Here is a 20,432-nt window from a genome sequence, read left to right on the forward strand (position 1 = left end):
TGCTCATTTATCGGCTCAACGGCACGATGAGCTCATTTTGAGGTTAATTTTACTGCTTGAAACCATAAAATGTGTTTATTTGACAAGAAGAAGAATTAAAACTTTAAATGATTTCAGGTCCGTGTAACTCTGAGGTTCTTTGTCCAGGAAAAAAAACTACATTTATGTTTAAATGAGTGTGTTGCTTGTTCTGGGGAAGGTCCCCCCCCCCCCGGCTGCCTGATAATGGTACAGTCCATCAGAAATCAAAAATGGGAAAAAAAGAGCAATATTTTACCATTTTTTGTGAATAAAGCAACAATCCAAACATCAGCTGCTGATCATGAAACAGAGGAATCGTAAAAACATGGAAAGTTTAATTTTTATTCCTGTCTTTAGTGTTTTTAAATGTGGAAAGTCTTATTTTTAACCCGATAAAATGGTAAAAACATTTCCATAAAAGAGTTAAATAGTCTTTAAAAAAGTGTTTTTAGGTTGAAAACACGATGATTTGTTTCTGTTCTCTAATTTAATGTCATTTTTTACCAAAAATGAAGAAGTTAAAGTGGATGTTTTGGCTGATTTGTTTGTGGAAACCCCCCCCGATCAGCTTTATATTCATGAGAACACTCAGGCTTTCAGCCAGAGGGGGGGAGGGAAGGGAAAGGAAAGAAAGGGAGATGATGCGAGAGGTGTGGCGGCCTGCAGGGGGCGCTGTGGTCCGTGGGCTCGGACATAAAAGGCTCATCCCAGGGTTTCATGTCTGTGTTTCATGTGTTGAGCTCATTTTCTGCCTCAGACTCTGAAGCAGCGACACAAAGGAGAAGCTGCTCTGCTGCTCAGTCATTCATTCATCCGTCACGCGTTCGATTCCCCCCCCGACGATGGATCAGCCGGGGTCCTTCAGGACCTTTGTTCAGCTCCTCTCAGGTAAGCTTCAGCTCATGATCTGAATGATTCTCAGCTGTGAGGGGGTGTGTTGACGCTTTCATGGACAGATTTACGCTTATTTTCAGTCTAATTCTGTAATTCTGAACCATCAGAGGGTCGTTTTAGTGGGAATATCTTCAGCTGCTGTGTATTTCTTTCATTAAATCAATAAAACGGACGCACGTGAGGTGAAAACAGAGCTGAAACCCACATTTATGACATGTTCCTGTAGAATATTCTCTGTTTTTAGCACACAGAGGAGGAATTAGACGTATTCTACTCAAATATCAGTTTATCAGAGGCTTTAATCTCATCAGGTGACTTCATGAAGGGTCGGAGGTTGAGAAACACTGTTTGCTTCTCACCTTTTCTCCTTTATCCTTTTATCTCGTATTGAGCTGATTAATTGTTTTGTTAATGTGTAAAAAATCCTTTTAATCATCATTTTAGAGGAAAACTTCAACACAAATTGATTATTTTCCTTTGTTTATGTCACAGTTAATTAAATGTTTATTCAAATAACTGAACAAAGGTGTTTTTAAAGTGTTTCCTGGTGTTTAATTTGAATTATCGGTGAACCAGTTCCTGTTTTACTGCATTAAAGCAGTGATTTCCAGTCCTGCTCCAGAGGAAATTCTGTGTTTTTCGATGTTTGCCTGATCAAACACAGCTGATCTGAACGAGCGGGTCGTTGGAATCAGGTGTGTTTGAACAGCAAAAAGCTCTAAAACAGCAGAAGAAAACATGACCTCCTTTTACTCGAGTTCAAGAAAAGCTGCTGGAAGGAATTTCCAAAGATGTTCAATAAGAAAACAACCAGACTCTGACTCCTCAGCCTCAGTAAAACATCAGCGTGAATAAAAGCAGAATTCAGCCATTTTTCACTTTAATTTACCTGTTTTTAATCGTATAAAATGCTTAAAGTGAGACATTTTTACCATTTAATGAAACCTTTTAGCTCAACTCGTCTCAGAAAAGGATAACTGTGTTATAACATAACATATTATGTATTATAACATAATAACTGTGTTATAACTGCACATCTGGAAAGGCTCCATCAAAGCTGAAAGGTACAAACAGGTGTTAGAGCAACATCTTCTTCAGGGAAGGCCTTGAATATTTCAGCAGGACAAAGTTAAACCACATCCTGCATCTACTCCAGCTGCTGCACTGACCTGCCTGCAGTCCAGATGTTTCACCGCCTGAAAACATTTAGAATCATAGTTCCAGATGTTGTCAAAGGAAGAGGGCAAACATGGACCATCGGATCAAAAATAATCCGATATCTTACATTAAAGAGCAAAAATGTCTCATTTTCAACATCTGACATGTTTTCTATCTTCTGTTCTGAACAAATTATTCATCATTAAAGTCATTTTGTTGGGTTTTTCTTTAAATTTTCAATCCAACTTTTGTTTAATTGGGGTTGTAGATAAATGAATATCCTAAAATATAAAGCTTTTCCCACCTTTTTGTTCCTTTTACTCTCACTAACAACGTCAAACTGCTGACTGTTGCAGACTATTTGCACAGTTTTAACGCTTTTCCAGAAGTAAAAGTGTTTCCTGCTGAGGAAGAATCACATGAGCCGTCCCGTGTTTCCGTCCTTGTGGACAGAAGTAGTTCTGAAGTTCGTGGCCTCTGAAGTCAACTCTGACACCATAAATATCTGTTGTAGCTGACCGGTGAAAAGGCAAATCACTCACAAAACACCGAGGAAAGAAGTCTGAAAAAGCCTGTGGAGCTCAAACAAGTTGGTGGTTTTCAACCCGGCTGCAGCTGCTGATTCTGGACCGATTTAGTCAAATATTACCACTGAAATAATGATTTAAAACAGCAGAAATCGGAGCATTGCAACTTAAACGGGAACATTGAAGCGTTGATGTGGGAAAACGGAGCGTTTCAAAATGAAACCGAAAGCGTTTAAAAACTGTTCCACTTCTGTGGGAAACAATGGGAGAAGTAATGAGTCTTTCCTGCTTTTCTCCACAGCGCTGGTCCTCACGTCCTCGTGGTGCGTTCAGGGACTGCAGGTGGACGTGTCGCCCACCAGGCCGCTGTTCAGCCTGGGAGATCCGCAGCAGCTGGTCTGCCGGATCCGGGACTGTCCCACGGCGCCGGCCGTGTCCTGGTCTTGGATGGGGGACAACCCCCTGGGCGCCTCCATCAGCACCAACCAGACTCACTCGGTGCTGACCATCAACCGCGTGACGACGGAGCACGAAGGAGCGCTGAAGTGTCAGGTCCGCTGCGGAGAGCAGCAGCGACACGTCATCACCAACGTTCAGGTTTACTGTGAGTTTTACTTCCTCCTTCTAATAATCCGAGCCCAAAGACTTCCAGATTCTTACCCGTCCTCCTCTGGTTCCAGCCTTCCCTTCAGCCCCTGTGATCGCAGGTCAGGACCGCCTGAGGTTGGGGGCGGAGTCCACCCTGAGCTGCCAGGTGTTTGACCTTTATCCCACCGAGCACCTGAGCCTCACCTGGCTGAGAGGAGACACGGTCCTGAACGCCATCACAGGAGATCCAGCAGCCATTTCGGTGCGGTCCGAGTACAGCTTCACGCCCCAGAAGCAGGACTTGGGAGAGAGCTTCACCTGCAGGGCCACGCTGGAGCTGCAGGGCCTGCAGAACCGGTCCAGAGAGTCCAGCATCTCCTTAAACATCCGCTGTAAGTCCAGCTTCCTCAGTTTGAGTCCGGTCGCTCCAGTCGGCCTCCGACTGACACCTGAATCCAAGTCCTGACAAACTGGATCCCCTCAGACATTCTGATCCAGACTTGGGTTCAGGCCACGAGGATCTCTGGATCTGGATCTGTTGGTCTGGATCTGAGTTCTGTTGGTCTAAATCTGAGTTCTGTTTGTTTAAATCTGAGTTCTGTTGGTCAAAATCTGAGTTCTGTTGGTCAAAATCTGAGTTCTGTTGGTCTAAATCTGAGTTCTGTTGGTCTAAATCTGAGTTCTGTTGGTCTAAATCTGAGTTCTGTTGGTCTAAATCTGAGTTCTGTTGGTCTAAATCTGAGTCCAGACTAACAGGATTCTGATCCAGACTGAGATTCTGATCCAGACTAACAGGACTCAGATGGAAGCCACAGAGCTGTCTGGATCTTTATCCTGTTGGTCTGGTTCTGAGTCCTGTTGGTCTGGATCTTTATCCTGTTGGTCTGGTTCTGAGTCCTGTTGGTCTGGATCTTTATCCTGTTGGTCTGGTTCTGAGTCCTGTTGGTCTGGATCTTTATCCTGTTGGTCTGGATCTTTATCCTGTTGGTCTGGTTCTGAGTCCTGTTGGTCTGGTTCTGAGTCCTGTTGGTCTGGATCTTTATCCTGTTGGTCTGGTTCTGAGTCCTGTTGGTCTGGATCTTTATCCTGTTGGTCTGGTTCTGAGTCCTGTTGGTCTGGATCTTTATCCTGTTGGTCTGGATCTTTATCCTGTTGGTCTGGTTCTGAGTCCTGTTGGTCTGGATCTTTATCCTGTTGGTCTGGTTCTGAGTCCTGTTGGTCTGGTTCTGAGTCCTGTTGGTCTGGTTCTGAGTCTTGTTGGTCTGGTTCTGAGTCTTGTTGGTCTGGTTCTGAGTCCTGTTGGTCTGGTTCTGAGTCTTGTTGGTCTGGTTCTGAGTCCTGTTGGTCTGGTTCTGAGTCCTGTTGGTCTGGATCTTTATCCCGTTGGTCTGGATCTTTATCCTGTTGGTCTGGATCTTTATCCTGTTGGTCTGGTTCTGAGTCCTGTTGGTCTGGATCTTTATCCTGTTGGTCTGGTTCTGAGTCTTGTTGGTCTGGTTCTGAGTCCTGTTGGTCTGGTTCTGAGTCCTGTTGGTCTGGTTCTGAGTCTTGTTGGTCTGGTTCTGAGTCCTGTTGGTCTGGTTCTGAGTCCTGTTGGTCTGGATCTTTATCCCGTTGGTCTGGTTCTGAGTCCTGTTGGTCTGGTTCTGAGTCCTGTTGGTCTGGATCTTTATCCCGTTGGTCTGGTTCTGAGTCCTGTTGGTCTGGTTCTGAGTCCTGTTGGTCTGGTTCTGAGTCCTGTTGGTCTGGTTCTGAGTCCCGTTGGTCTGGTTCTGAGTCCTGTTGGTCTGGATCTTTATCCCGTTGGTCTGGTTCTGAGTCCTGTTGGTCTGGTTCTGAGTCCTGTTGGTCTGGATCTTTATCCCGTTGGTCTGGTTCTGAGTCCTGTTGGTCTGGTTCTGAGTCCCGTTGGTCTGGTTCTGAGTCCTGTTGGTCTGGATCTTTATCCCGTTGGTCTGGTTCTGAGTCCTGTTGGTCTGGTTCTGAGTCCTGTTGGTCTGGATCTTTATCCTGTTGGTCTGGTTCTGAGTCCTGTTGGTCTGGTTCTGAGTCCCGTTGGTCTGGTTCTGAGTCCTGTTGGTCTGGATCTTTATCCTGTTGGTCTGGTTCTGAGTCCCGTTGGTCTGGTTCTGAGTCCTGTTGGTCTGGTTCTGAGTCCCGTTGGTCTGGTTCTGAGTCCTGTTGGTCTGGTTCTGAGTCCTGTTGGTCTGGTTCTGAGTCCTGTTGGTCTGGTTCTGAGTCCCGTTGGTCTGGTTCTGAGTCCCGTTGGTCTGGATCTTTATCCCGTTGGTCTGGTTCTGAGTCCTGTTGGTCTGGTTCTGAGTCCTGTTGGTCTGGTTCTGAGTCCTGTTGGTCTGGTTCTGAGTCCTGTTGGTCTGGATCTTTATCCCGTTGGTCTGGATCTTTATCCCGTTGGTCTGGTTCTGAGTCCTGTTGGTCTGGTTCTGAGTCCTGTTGGTCTGGATCTTTATCCTGTTGGTCTGGATCTTTATCCCGTTGGTCTGGTTCTGAGTCCTGTTGGTCTGGTTCTGAGTCCTGTTGGTCTGGTTCTGAGTCCCGTTGGTCTGGTTCTGAGTCCCGTTGGTCTGGTTCTGAGTCCCGTTGGTCTGGTTCTGAGTCCTGTTGGTCTGGTTCTGAGTCCCGTTGGTCTGGTTCTGAGTCCTGTTGGTCTGGTTCTGAGTCTTGTTGGTCTGGTTCTGAGTCCTGTTGGTCTGGTTCTGAGTCCCGTTGGTCTGGTTCTGAGTCCTGTTGGTCTGGATCTTTATCCCGTTGGTCTGATTCTGAGTCCTGTTGGTCTGGTTCTGAGTCCTGTTGGTCTGGATCTTTATCCCGTTGGTCTGGATCTTTATCCCGTTGGTCTGGTTCTGAGTCCTGTTGGTCTGGTTCTGAGTCCCGTTGGTCTGGTTCTGAGTCCTGTTGGTCTGGTTCTGAGTCCTGTTGGTCTGGTTCTGAGTCCTGTTGGTCTGGTTCTGAGTCCCGTTGGTCTGGTTCTGAGTCCCGTTGGTCTGGTTCTGAGTCCCGTTGGTCTGGTTCTGAGTCCCGTTGGTCTGGTTCTGAGTCCCGTTGGTCTGGTTCTGAGTCCCGTTGGTCTGGTTCTGAGTCCCGTTGGTCTGGTTCTTTGTCCTGTTGGTCTGGTTCTGAGTCCTGTTGGTCTGGATCTTTATCCTGTTGGTCTGGTTCTGAGTCCCGTTGGTCTGGTTCTGAGTCCTGTTGGTCTGGATCTTTATCCCGTTGGTCTGGATCTTTGTCCTGTTGGTCTGGTTCTGAGTCCCGTTGGTCTGGTTCTGAGTCCTGTTGGTCTGGTTCTGAGTCCTGTTGGTCTGGATCTTTATCCTGTTGGTCTGGATCTTTATCCCGTTGGTCTGGTTCTGAGTCCTGTTGGTCTGGTTCTGAGTCCTGTTGGTCTGGTTCTGAGTCCCGTTGGTCTGGTTCTGAGTCCTGTTGGTCTGGTTCTGAGTCCCGTTGGTCTGGTTCTGAGTCCTGTTGGTCTGGTTCTGAGTCTTGTTGGTCTGGTTCTGAGTCCTGTTGGTCTGGTTCTGAGTCCCGTTGGTCTGGTTCTGAGTCCTGTTGGTCTGGATCTTTATCCCGTTGGTCTGATTCTGAGTCCTGTTGGTCTGGTTCTGAGTCCTGTTGGTCTGGATCTTTATCCCGTTGGTCTGGATCTTTATCCCGTTGGTCTGGTTCTGAGTCCTGTTGGTCTGGTTCTGAGTCCCGTTGGTCTGGTTCTGAGTCCTGTTGGTCTGGTTCTGAGTCCTGTTGGTCTGGTTCTGAGTCCTGTTGGTCTGGTTCTGAGTCCCGTTGGTCTGGTTCTGAGTCCCGTTGGTCTGGTTCTGAGTCCCGTTGGTCTGGTTCTGAGTCCCGTTGGTCTGGTTCTGAGTCCCGTTGGTCTGGTTCTGAGTCCCGTTGGTCTGGTTCTGAGTCCCGTTGGTCTGGTTCTTTGTCCTGTTGGTCTGGTTCTGAGTCCTGTTGGTCTGGATCTTTATCCTGTTGGTCTGGTTCTGAGTCCCGTTGGTCTGGTTCTGAGTCCTGTTGGTCTGGATCTTTATCCCGTTGGTCTGGATCTTTGTCCTGTTGGTCTGGTTCTGAGTCCCGTTGGTCTGGTTCTGAGTCCTGTTGGTCTGGTTCTGAGTCCTGTTGGTCTGGATCTTTATCCTGTTGGTCTGGATCTTTATCCCGTTGGTCTGGTTCTGAGTCCTGTTGGTCTGGTTCTGAGTCCTGTTGGTCTGGTTCTGAGTCCTGTTGGTCTGGATCTTTATCCTGTTGGTCTGGATCTTTATCCCGTTGGTCTGGTTCTGAGTCCTGACTCCTGCTGCCGGTTTCCTGCCCTGGTCGGACTCATTCGTCCCAACAGAACAGAACCTTGACTCCTCCCTCTCCCCTGCAGATGCTCCAGTTTTCCTGGAAGTATCGGACTCCGTGGAGGTGATGGAAAACTCTCCGCTCGCTCTCAGCTGTTCTGCGGCGGGAAACCCGGAGCCGAGCCTCAGCTGGACCTTCAGGGCGCCAGACGGCCGGGTTCTGCAGCGAGGTCCAGGCGGTCGGCTCGTCTTCATGGAGGCGCGGCTCTCTGATGCTGGGCAGTACGAGTGCGAGGCCCAAAACGGCGAAGGAAACGTCACCGCCACGGTGAACCTCACCGTTTACGGTCAGAACCTTTGGTCCTTTTGCCTTCTTTGTGTCCCTTCCAGGCTTCCTTATTGTCTCCTTTTGTCCACCTGTGAGAATCTGACACCTGTCCCCTCCACAGCTCCGCCCACCGGCACCTCCCTGACCGTGAGTCCAGGTACGGAGGTGGTGGAGGGTCAGCGGGTGACCTTCACCTGTCGCTCGCACGGCTCCCCGCCCCCCACTTTGGTTTTGAGGAAGGGGGAGGAGGAGCTTGCGGTGAGTGACTCCGCCTCCTCGGTGCTAAAGTTCACCCGCTCCTCCGCCCGGCTGGAAGACTCCGCCCTCTACAGGTGTGAAGCCTCCAACCTGTACGACTCCCAGATGGTGTCCAGCTCCTTCACTGTCAGAGGTGCTTTTACTGCTTTCTCTTTTAGCTCCATACTGAAGGAAAATCTTCAAATTCAGGATATTATCACAAAATCTGTGATTTTATCAGTGAATCTTTGAATTCAGGCCAGTTTAGGAAGCCATGTTGAATGATATAACGTTAATATATCAAACTTTAAACCACTTTTACATCTTTTAACGATACAAACTGTGACTTAAAACTGTTGTTGCCCAACTTTAAGCATCGGACACAGCTGGAATTTAGAGGTTTCAGGTTTTAAATCGGAGCATTATGAGCATATTTTAGAAGTTTGTCTTGTCCTGTGTTTGTCTGGTTTGTGATTTAAACAAATACTGAAGCTTCAGCAGCTGGTTTTATAACCGAACAGCTCATAACTTTCAGGATTGATGAGATTATTTGTCTTTGATGAGAAGAATTTAAATGTAATCATCCTGAAAGAAGATGTCGTAACGAAGTGTTGATAAAGGAGAGGGATGTTCAGGATCAATAATCAGATATTTATAGTTAGTTTTATTAAGTTATGGGAGTTTTGTCTTAAACATCCTCTGCAGAGAAGCCAGTTTGAATCCCAAATGTCTCTCTTGTGGTTCAAAGATTCATTGTTTTGAATTTGAAATGAGGAACAACTCAAGCTTCAGTGCAGTAAAAAACTCGGGTGAAAGCTAGAAAAGGTAGTTTAGAGTAAAGGCAGGTTCAGGGTGTTCAGAAAGGTGTTCACTTCAATCCAATAAACCTTTATTAATCCCTGAAGGTAAATTATACCCCTGCAGGATTAATTATTGTTTTTAAAGATGTTACAGATAACAAAATAAAACATAAATGTAGAAAACTGAAGTGCAGCAGAGAGGAAGGTGTGGTAGGAACCTTCAGGGGTCTCCATCAGTGGGTTGGGCTGCTGTTTCTGTAGCTTAGCAACAACTCAGCTGATGATGTCACACACAGCGTCAGCAGGTAACTCAGGTGAACTGAGACAGAAACTCACAGCCAGCAGTTCAACATCTGGGCTGCAGAGACGCTCCAGGATTCCACCATCTGTTGATAACCAGCTCTGTGATCCTCCTCCTTTACTGTTAGCGCTCTGTCTGCAGTCTCTGTCTGCCCGGATAGTCTTAAAGCTGAGCAGAGAGCTGTTAGAGTTGTTCCTGCAGCCAGGTCCAGGATTCCACCATCTGTTGTTAACCAGCTCTGTGATCCTCCTCCTTTACTGTTAGCGCTCTGTCTGCAGTCTCTGTCTGCCCGGATAGTCTTAAAGCTGAGCAGAGAGCTGTTAGAGCTGTTCCTGCAGCCAGGTCTCTGATATTCCTGCTGTGGGCTCCAAGTTCGTCCATTTTATCCACCAGAGATCTCACATTTCCCCTGATGATTAAAGGAAGAAATGCTTTAAACTTCCTCCTCCTTTTTATCCATTTTGTTCCTGCTCTGCATCCTCGACGTCTCCTCTTCATCTCATCTGGATTTAGGGTCTTATTCCAGGCAAAGATGCATAGAAAGACTCAGTATGTTCAGATATTTCCTCAGTAAACACTAGATCTGTCGTATATATCATGATCTTTAAAGGTAAAGAGGGATGCTGCTCAGATAGCATTCAGTAGCTTGTTCAACCTTCGTAGAACCACAAATGAGAGGAACTAATAAAGCTGTATGACAGACACAGAACTGGTCATCAGTCGTGATAGATTGGCTTTGATCAATATCAGTTTTAATGTGAGTTTAATGAGACTCGTGTCCCTCAGCTCACCCCCTGCAGGTGGAGGCGAGTCCTCAGCTCTCAGCAGAACGGGGCTCGGCTCTGATTCTAGGCTGCAGGGCCTCCGGATGCCTGTACCCCCCAATCCTCACCTGGAGGAGGACGGACCAGGATTGGATCGTCCTCCAGAGGACGCAGCAGGAGGACGGGCTGTCCCAGCTCCACCTGCTGGAGCTGGACCTCCAGCATCAGGGCGGATACAGGTGTGAGGCCGAGTGCGACGCCGTCATCAGGACCAGAGACATCCACGTCCACGTCTACTGTGAGTCTGAGAGGCCTTTATGGCTTTTATCGTTTTCAATGAAACCTCTTAGAGCTGAAGGAGATTCAACTGAACAGAGAGGAAGCTGAAAACCATAGAAATATGTCTCAGGTTTCTGTTCAAAGTAGTAGAGCAGGGATGTCAAACTCCGGTCCTCGAGGGCCGCTGTCCTTCAGGTTTTAGATGTTTTCCTGCAGGTTTTAGATGTTTTCCTGCAGGTTTTAGATGTTTTCCTGCAGGTTTTAGATGTTTTCCTGCAGGTTTTAGATGTTTTCCTGCAGGTTTTAGATGTTTTCCTGCAGGTTTTAGATGTTTTCCTGCAGGTTTTAGATGTTTTCCTGCAGGTTTTAGATGTTTTCCTGCAGGTTTTAGATGTTTTCCTGCTGGTTTTAGATGTTTTCCTGCAGGTTTTAGATGTTTTCCTGCAGGTTTTAGATGTTTTCCTGTAGGTTTTAGATGTTTTCCTGCAGGTTTTAGATGTTTTCCTGCATCTTTTAGATGTTTTCCTGCAGGTTTTAGATGTTTTCCTGCATCTTTTAGATGTTTTCCTGTAGGTTTTAGATGTTTTCCTGCAGGTTTTAGATGTTTTCCGGCAGGTTTTAGACGTTTTCCTGCAGGTTTTAGATGTTTTCCTGCAGGTTTTAGATGTTTTCCTGCAGGTTTTAGATGTTTTCCTGCAGGTTTTAGATGTTTTCCTGCAGGTTTTAGATGTTTTCCGGCAGGTTTTAGATGTTTTCCTGCAGGTTTTAGATGTTTTCCTGCAGGTTTTAGATGTTTTCCTGCAGGTTTTAGATGTTTTCCTGCAGGTTTTAGATGTTTTCCTGCAGGTTTTAGATGTTTTCCTGCAGGTTTTAGATGTTTTCCTGCAGGTTTTAGATGTTTCCCTGCAGGTTTTAGATGTTTTCCTGCAGGTTTTAGATGTTTTCCTGCAGGTTTTAGATGTTTTCCTGCAGGTTTTAGATGTTTTCCTGCAGGTTTTAGATGTTTTCCTGCAGGTTTTAGATGTTTTCCTGCAGGTTTTAGATGTTTTCCTGCAGGTTTTAGATGTTTTCCTGCAGGTTTTAGATGTTTTCCGGCAGGTTTTAGATGTTTTCCTGCAGGTTTTAGATGTTTTCCTGCAGGTTTTAGATGTTTTCCTGCAGGTTTTAGATGTTTTCCTGCAGGTTTTAGATGTTTTCCGGCAGGTTTTAGATGTTTTCCTGCAGGTTTTAGATGTTTTCCTGCAGGTTTTAGATGTTTTCCTGCAGGTTTTAGATGTTTTCCTGCAGGTTTTAGATGTTTTCCTGCAGGTTTTAGATGTTTTCCTGCAGGTTTTAGATGTTTTCCTGCAGGTTTTAGATGTTTCCCTGCAGGTTTTAGATGTTTCCCTGCAGGTTTTAGATGTTTTCCTGCAGGTTTTAGATGTTTTCCTGCTGGTTTTAGATGTTTTCCGGCAGGTTTTAGATGTTTTCCTGCAGGTTTTAGATGTTTTCCTGCAGGTTTTAGATGTTTTCCTGCAGGTTTTAGATGTTTCCCTGCAGGTTTTAGATGTTTTCCTGCAGGTTTTAGATGTTTTCCTGCAGGTTTTAGATGTTTTCCTGCAGGTTTTAGATGTTTTCCTGCTGGTTTTAGATGTTTTCCGGCAGGTTTTAGATGTTTTCCTGCAGGTTTTAGATGTTTTCCTGCAGGTTTTAGATGTTTTCCTGCAGGTTTTAGATGTTTTCCTGCAGGTTTTAGATGTTTTCCTGCTGGTTTTAGATGTTTTCCGGCAGGTTTTAGATGTTTTCCTGCTGGTTTTAGATGTTTTCCAGCAGGTTTTAGATGTTTTCCTGCAGGTTTTAGATGTTTTCCTGCTGGTTTTAGATGTTTTCCGGCAGGTTTTAGATGTTTTCCTGCAGGTTTTAGATGTTTTCCGGCAGGTTTTAGATGTTTTCCGGCAGGTTTTAGATGTTTTCCGGCAGGTTTTAGATGTTTTCCTGCAGGTTTTAGATGTTTTCCGGCAGGTTTTAGATGTTTTCCTGCAGGTTTTAGATGTTTTCCTGCAGGTTTTAGATGTTTTCCTGCAGGTTTTAGATGTTTTCCTGCAGGTTTTAGATGTTTTCCTGCAGGTTTTAGATGTTTTCCTGCAGGTTTTAGATGTTTTCCTGCAGGTTTTAGATGTTTTCCTGCAGGTTTTAGATGTTTTCCTGCATCTTTTAGATGTTTTCCTGCATCTTTTAGATGTTTTCCTGCAGGTTTTAGATGTTTTCCTGCAGGTTTTAGATGTTTTCCTGTAGGTTTTAGATGTTTCATTGCTTCAACGCACCTGAATCAGATCAATGCATCATTAGCAGACTTGTGCAGAACTTAACAATCTTTCGAAGAGATCCATTTAATCTGAATCAGGTGTGTTGAAGCAGGGAAACGTCTAAAACCTGCAGGACAGCGGCCCTCGAGGACCGGACTTTGACATCCCTGAACTAGAAGTATGATTCAAACCAGGTGATAAAAACACTGAACTTTTTGGCGAGCTTGTTAACACACCATAACCAACGGAAGCTGGACTAAAGTTTCCCCGCTGCTGCGACTCACTGCCAAACTATGCCAGCTAACTTCTTGTTGTTTTGAGCTTTTTATAGACGGAAGTTGGTCCAAACAAGAGCAGGGATGTCAAACTCCGGTCCTGGAGGGCCGCTGTCCTGCAGGTTTTAGCTGTTTCCCTGCTTCAGATCAATGCCTCATTAGCTGGTTTCTGCAGAATGAAACAATCTTTGGAAGAGATCCATTTAATCTGAATCAGGTGTGTTGAAGCATCTAAAACCTGCAGGACAGCGGCCCTCCAGGACCGGACTTTGACATATGTGTGTTAGAAAATGAGCTGTAACAGGAAAGGACGTGTGAAGCAGAACCAGTAGGTTGTTGCTGTGTAATGAATACTTAAGAATGATTCAAATCCATCTTTTGGCTCGTCTTCCTGATTATTCCCAGCAGTCCGGACATGCTGGAAGCTCAGCAGGAGTTAGAGTTTAATAGAGAAAGAGAAACTTCTCATAAATCAGATATGAGGCTTCTTAAGAAGTGCACAAATCCACACATGACTCATCGTGATTCATCTCCACTCAGCCGGCTTTATTTGGACACGTTCAGTCCTGCTGCTGCGCTCTTAGAGGTCAAAGGTCGGGTAGTTTTACACTGTTGATTCAGTGTTAGAGAGAAACAACATTTCCTCACACATCTTTGTGTGAACGAGCTCAAACTGTGTTTTTTCGTGTTGTCAGCAAATACTTTCCACTGTTGACTGTTAAAACCACAGCACTGCTGCGGTGGGCGGAGGGATCCCTCGTCACGGAGCCAAAAATACTCCCAGGAGCTGAAAATAGTCCCAGTGAATGCAGAACTTCCTCCTTTTATGAGTAACCGCAGCTCAAAACTGACTCAGATAAGACTTTTCAAACTGAACAACTGTTTTTGAGCAGTTACAGAAAGCCTCGGGGTCGAGACTCTGACAGGAATTTTAGATAATAAGCAGCCTTAATGTTGTAGTCTGAGATGAGGAGGACAAACTTTACAGGAAGCGACAACGATGAAGAATCGAGCCAAATACCAGCACCCACGCACACATTTTCACCCCCCATGACCAGTCATTGAAACACTGTGAAACCTTCCCACACATCAGGAGGAGAGGAGTCAGTGTCTCTGACAGTAATCCTGACATGAAATGGTTTCAGCAGACAGCCGAGCCTCAGCGGTTTGAAGTCAAGAGTTCATTCACTCAGAAACTGAGGCTGGAAGCAACACCATGACCCCCTTCAAACCCAGATCCAAAGTGCTGCAACGTCCGATCACTGCGAGGCAAAAACAATTCTTGTTTATTAAACAAGAATGTTTAATAAACCATGGAGACCTAAAGCTCCCTTCAAGGAATGAAAACATCATCCTTTAAATCCTGAGGGTTTCCTGGAAAAGCTTTTACTCAAACCTCATGTTACTTCAACTACTTTGTAGGTTTTTTGGTCTGGAAGTAGATCCAGAGGTCCTTAAGGAGTTTTTAGGGGTTCGGAAAGAAATCCAGAGGTCCTTAAGGAGTTTATAGGGGTCCAGAAGTAGATCCAGAAGTCCTTAAGGAGTTTTTAGGGGTCCAGAAGTAGATCCAGAAGTCCTTAAGGAGTTTTTAGGGGTCCAGAAGAAGATCCAGAAGTCCTTGAGGAGTTTTTAGGGGTCCAGAAGTAGATCCAGAAGTCCTTAAGGAGTTTTTAGAGGTCCGGAAAAAGACCCAGAAGTCCTTAAGGAGTTTTTAGGGGTTCGGAAAGAAATCCAGAAGTCCTTCAGGAGTTTTTAGAGGTCCGGAAGTAGATCCAGAAGTCCTTGAGGAGTTTTTAGGGGTCCGGAAGTAGATCCAGAAGTCCTTCAGGAGTTTTTAGAGGTCCGGAAAGAAATCCAGAAGTCCTTAAGGAGTTTTTAGGGGTCCGGAAAGAAATCCAGAGGTCCTTAAGGAGTTTTTAGGGGTCCGGAAGTAGATCCAGAGATCCTTCAGGAGTTTCTAGAGGTCCGGAAAAAGACCCAGAAGTCCTTAAGGAGTTTTTAGGGGTCCGGAAAGAAATCCAGAGGTCCTTAAGGAGTTTTTAGGGGTCCGGAAAGAAATCCAGAGGTCCTTAAGGAGTTTTTAGGGGTCCGGAAGTAGATCCAGAAGTCCTTAAGGAGTTTTTAGGGGTTCGGAAAAAGACCCAGAAGTCCTTAAGGAGTTTATAGAGGTCCGGAAGTAGATCCAGAAGTCCTTAAGGAGTTTTTAGGGGTTCGGAAAAAGACCCAGAAGTCCTTAAGGAGTTTATAGAGGTCCGGAAGTAGATCCAGAGATCCTTAAGGAGTTTATAGAGGTCTCTTAGGTTGAAGAAGTCGCTGAAGATGTTTTAGAGGTCTTAAGCTAACTGAGAGGGCTGTTTTGATGTTTAAGGCGCTAAAGATCAGTAATTAAGGAATCAGGAAAGTTTAGACGTCTTGGAAAGATTAACAAATTACATTAGAGCGTAGTGTGATGCTGGCTGTCTCTTCTTTGTCTGTTTTAAGTCTTCATGTGGGTCAGCAGCTATAAAATGAGTTACTTTTGTCCTTAAAGGGTTCAGACCATCATTTATTCCGACTCTCAGACCAGAACCTCCGTCTGTCATCTTGTTCGTGTTGATGTTGTCCAACCAAATAATGAAATGTTGGTGATATCAGATCAGTCCTGATCTCGTGTCGGCTCTCTGTGGGTCGACTGGCTTTTAAATGAGCCGTTTTCTTTCAGATCCTTCATTTGTGAACGAATCTGTGCTGGTTTTTGTCTCCCCAGCGTTCCCATCTGATCCTGTTCTGGAGGATTCTGGTCCTGTCCTCCTCGGCCAGGAGGCCGACTTTCGCTGTGATGTCATTAACGTCTTCTCAGCCAATCGGCTGAGGGTCCGCTGGCTGTCGGGGAACACGACGCTGATGTCGGAGCTCTTCCGATTCCCCGGTTCTTTACAGAACATCTCCTCTGTTCTGAAACACCGGGTCGACGAGGTTCAGCAGGAGCTGACGTGCACAGTGGAGCTGTTGATGGAGGACGGAAACGTGTGGCGGTCCAGAAGGACCAGCGTCCCTCTGCAGGTCCACTGTGAGTGGGTTTTATCATGGAAATCATATGTTTATGTGTAATTACTGTCTGATTCTGGTTTTAATGGATCCGTGAAGCCCAAATCATCATGATTTATCTCAGATGAAGTCTGGGTTTAATTATCCCTGATTCAGATGTCGTATCCGGGTTTTAATCGGCTCAGAATATTGTTTTTTAAAAGCTCGCTTTAGATCTCTAAATCCAAGATCAGCTGTTGACTTTAACTCGGATTCAAGGTGTTTTAAACTCATATTCTGGGTTAGTTAAACTAAAATTCAACCAGTTTTTGGCTAAACTCCGATCGTGGTTTTAATAACCCCAGAATTAGGATTTCAGGGGCTCATCATCGGGTCAGATTTAAGTTTAGCTTGTTTTTAACTCGTTTTTAATGTAAGATTAGCTGGTTTTGTTAAACTTCTTTTCTGTTTGTGATGCAGATCCTCCGAGGACGACCTCCCTGTCGGTCAGTCCAGGTGAGGAGGTGGTGGAGGGTCAGCGGGTGACGTTTACCTGTCGCTCTGAGGGGGCTCCTCCTCCCACGCTGTTGCTGATGAGGAATGGGGAGGAGCTTAAGAGGACTGATGTCATCTCCTCCACCTGGTTGACCTTCAGTATCTCCTCCACCCTGCTGGAAGACTCCGCCCTCTACAAGTGTGAAGCGTCCAATCAGCACGGCTCCCAGCTGGTCTCCAGCTCCGTCACTGTTAAAGGTGAGATTTTATTTCCTTCTTTCCTCTTTAATTTGGAGATTTCCGGTTTTTAGGCTTCAGTTCTTCTTACGGTTCTTACTTCCTGATTATTTTATGTTGTCAGAAGTCAACCTCCCACTTTCTCACATGATGCTCGGCCAGAAATAAACTCTCCACTCCACACTTGATGTTTTTCGCTTTCAGCTTTCCTTCACCTGCAATAAATGCAGGTTTGACACATTAATTCATTTCAGAACAATGAGGGTCAGCCAGAGCCTGGGTGATAAACTCAATGAAAGGAAAAGCTCGTTCCTACCATTTCTCTGAAGAGGGAAGTCATGTGGAGTAATATGAAACCGTTCCAGCCACACACATTAACACATCTACCCAGGCTGCTGTTACATCAGATATCATACAGAACTGATTACAGCATGACAAAAACATTACTTTCTTCCTTCAAAACAATGAAAGGGAGTTTCTAAATGTTTTTTTTTTTTAAAGCGACCAGGACTTCCTTCATGGTTTAAGAAAACATTGCAGCTCACACTTACCCAACAGCTCCAAAAACCTCCTGAATGACCAATAAAATGTCCGAAAGTGTTGTTGTTTCTTGCATTAAAGCATTTAGGATCAGTTACTGAAAAGGGATTAAGCATTAGATCAAAATAAGGCGACTTAAACAGACTTTATTCATCAAGTTTATCTGAAACGAAGTGCAAACTGAAAAGAAGCAAACCAGCGTGACATCCACCCACATGACGGGGTTGTCCACTATCAGGTGGTGATGTGTTGGTGAAGATCAAAGCAAAAGGTCATCAAGTTCAGCTGAGCTGCTTCGACTCTGTTACAAAGGAAGACGTTTATAACCATCCATTGAAAGGCATTTAAATGAATCATGTACAGACTTATTCCGGGCTGCGTTTGATCCAATAAGTATCAGTGGAACTCACCAGGAAGCAGCTGGCAGAGCAGGTTTATGCCATTTCACTTTCCTTTTGTTGCTGGGGGTCATTGGGGTTTCTGTATGACCCTCCTCAGTGCTGAAATTAGCTGTCACTCACACCTCCACACATTCTTCTCGCTCGAGTGTCCTGTTATGTGTCAGAGTGAATCTTAACCTGCCAGGAAACACGATGAGTGACAAAGCACAGAACTGGAGCTATTTTATCTTTTCAGCTAAACATGACAGAAAGAAACAGCCAATAAATCCAGACAATTATGGGGGTTTTCCACTTTGTCTTGGTTTATGGATTGAACAGTTAGTTGTAAAATGTGCCACTTAATAAGGAATAATAAACATGAGGCAACACAAAGTTGTATTTAGACAGGTTGCTGTGGAAAATGCTACAGCACATAAAGAGTAGTCTGTAACACCTGCTGAATACACTGTAACACCTGCAGAATACACTGTAACACCTGCAGAATACACTGGAACACCTGCAGAATACACTGTAACACCTGCAGAATACACTGTAACACCTGCAGAATACACTGTAACACCTGCAGAATACACTGTAACACCTGCAGAATACACTGTAACACCTGCAGAATACACTGGAACACCTGCAGAATACACTGTAACACCTGCAGAATACACTGTAACACCTGCAGAATACACTGGAACACCTGCAGAATACACTGTAACACCTGCAGAATACACTGTAACACCTGCAGAATACACTGTAACACCTGCAGAATACACCGGAACACCTGCAGAATACACCGCAACACCTGCAGAATACACTGTAACACCTGCAGAATACACTGTAACACCTGCTGAATACACTGTAACACCTGCTGAATACACTGTAACACCTGCTGAATACACTGTAACACCTGCTGAATACACTGTAACACCTGCGCAATACACTGTAACACCTGCAGAATACACTGTAACACCTGCAGAATACACTGTAACACCTGCAGAATACACTGTAACACCTGCAGAATACACTCTAACACCTGCAGAATACACCGTAACACCTGCAGAATACACTGTAACACCTGCAGAATACACTGTAACACCTGCAGAATACACTGTAACACCTGCAGAATACACTGTAACACCTGCACAATACACTGTAACACCTGCAGAATACACTCTAACACCTGCAGAATACACTGTAACACCTGCAGAATACACCGTAACACCTGCAGAATACACTGTAACACCTGCAGAATACACTGTAACACCTGCAGAATACACTGTAACACCTGCAGAATACACTGTAACACCTGCAGAATACACTGTAACACCTGCAGAATACACTGTAACACCTGCAGAATACACTCTAACACCTGCACAATACACTGTAACACCTGCAGAATACACTCTAACACCTGCAGAATACACCGTAACACCTGCAGAATACACCGTAACACCTGCAGAATACACCGTAACACCTGCAGAATACACCGTAACACCTGCAGAATACACAGCAACACCTGCAGAATACACCGTAACACCTGCAGAATACACAGCAACACCTGCAGAATACACCCAAACGCACACATAACACTGACACATCTGACGACAGTCTGTTTCCTTGTTGTCCAGCTCCCCCGAGGAACACCACAATCCTCATCCTGCCCTCTCCGGTGGTCCAGCAGGGACAAAATGTCACCGTCTGCTGCCAAACAATCAGCTTCCCGCCATCAGCAGTGACTCTGAAGAAAATGACAAATGGAACAGAGCTTTATTCCAGCAACGGCACTTTCCTTTTGGTTAACGTCACCACCAGAGACTCGGGGCTGTATCAGGTCAACGTGACCAATGACCTCGGTTTCCAGATCAAAGTCTTCAGCATCAGCGTCAGAGGTTGGTTCACCGTCTCTTTCTGTGTCTTGGACTTGGTTTGTTGTGGTTTGAAGTTCATCACAACCTTTTTGTCTTCCTGTTCCAGCAGAGAGCAGCTCCAGACATCCTTCCAGTCTCGGCGTCGTCGTCATCCCAGTAATCTGTGCGGCCGCCGGGTTGGCAGCTTCAGCTCTCCTCCTCGACTACATGAGGAGATCCAGAAAGAAAGGCTTTTATCAGCTGCCCCAGTCGACTCCACCTTCAGCCTGAGGCTGAGACCAAGCCAACAGACTCAGCTACAAAGATCCAGAGCGTGGCTTAAAGTCACATCTGAAGATGTTGCCTACCAATTTGGCTGCTAACTCCTGGAAGATGGTTACTAAACAGAAACATTCTTACAAGACGAGGGTTTTGCTTCCAAAAAGTGTGACTTTGGCGCCTCAAAATGTGACCGTCACGTCCCATTAGCTTCCACATCCTCGTGACTGGCCCCTGCAGGTCTGCGGATACTATTCCTAAGTTTCCCCATCCTGAGGAGGTGTGGTTACTACATCCTAACATGCAGCTCAAGTCTCCTGAATCTAAATTTCCCAACATGTAGCTCCCACTGCAGGCCAACTCCCTCCGAGAAATCAGACCACAGTGTTGTAAAATCTGGCTGCCAACTTCCAAAATGGGACTTCTACCTCATTATATCGTACAATCGCTTGTCATAATCATTACATTCGTTCAATGTGTCCCAAGATGGCGTTATAAGCACCGTCTGCAAGCTCTGAAATGTAAATACAACCAATCAAAACACTTTCTCCGTCGGTGACAGGAAGAGCCTGAAGCTTTTTAACACTTAACCTGTTGGTGTCCATGAGCTGTTGGTTTTTAGATGTGTGCAATCGTTTCCTCTTTGCTTTTATTAAAGATATTTATTTCTTAACTCTACCTCTGTGACTTGTGCCGACATGTTGAAATGTCCTCGGATTGTTATTTCTGGGAATTTCCCAGCTTTTACTTTTACTTTTGTCTCCGTTGGCGAGACATCATCGGAGAATCTCGGGCGGTTGCCGTGGTGACGTCTGAGCTGCAGCTCAGACCTTCAGCTCCTAAACACACATTTAAAAGACAGACTGTTTGTTTTTCTGGCTCAC

General features: G+C 45.4%; 1 protein-coding gene across 2 annotated transcripts; it reads left to right on the plus strand.

Moving 5' to 3' along the window:
* Positions 1–746: 746 nt before the first annotated feature.
* vcam1b (vascular cell adhesion molecule 1b) lies at positions 747–20,226 on the plus strand. 2 transcript variants are annotated; one of them, XM_072388872.1, is made up of 10 exons: positions 747–909; positions 2,902–3,204; positions 3,281–3,580; positions 7,573–7,833; positions 7,936–8,205; positions 9,939–10,214; positions 15,502–15,804; positions 16,242–16,514; positions 19,051–19,311; positions 19,397–20,226. In XM_072388872.1, the coding sequence occupies exons 1-10, from the start codon at positions 864–866 to the stop codon at positions 19,558–19,560; spliced, it is 2,457 nt and encodes an 818-aa protein (XP_072244973.1). In that variant the 5' UTR covers positions 747–863; the 3' UTR covers positions 19,561–20,226. The 2 variants fall into 2 exon arrangements, with proteins under 2 accessions (XP_072244973.1, XP_072244974.1); XM_072388873.1 differs by having other exon boundaries at positions 19,400–20,226.
* Positions 20,227–20,432: the final 206 nt, after the last annotated feature.

The sequence above is a fragment of the Leuresthes tenuis genome, unplaced genomic scaffold, assembly GCF_036924035.1.
Source record: "Leuresthes tenuis unplaced genomic scaffold, fLeuTen1.0.hap1 SCAF_7, whole genome shotgun sequence".
Taxonomy (NCBI): domain Eukaryota; kingdom Metazoa; phylum Chordata; class Actinopteri; order Atheriniformes; family Atherinopsidae; genus Leuresthes; species Leuresthes tenuis.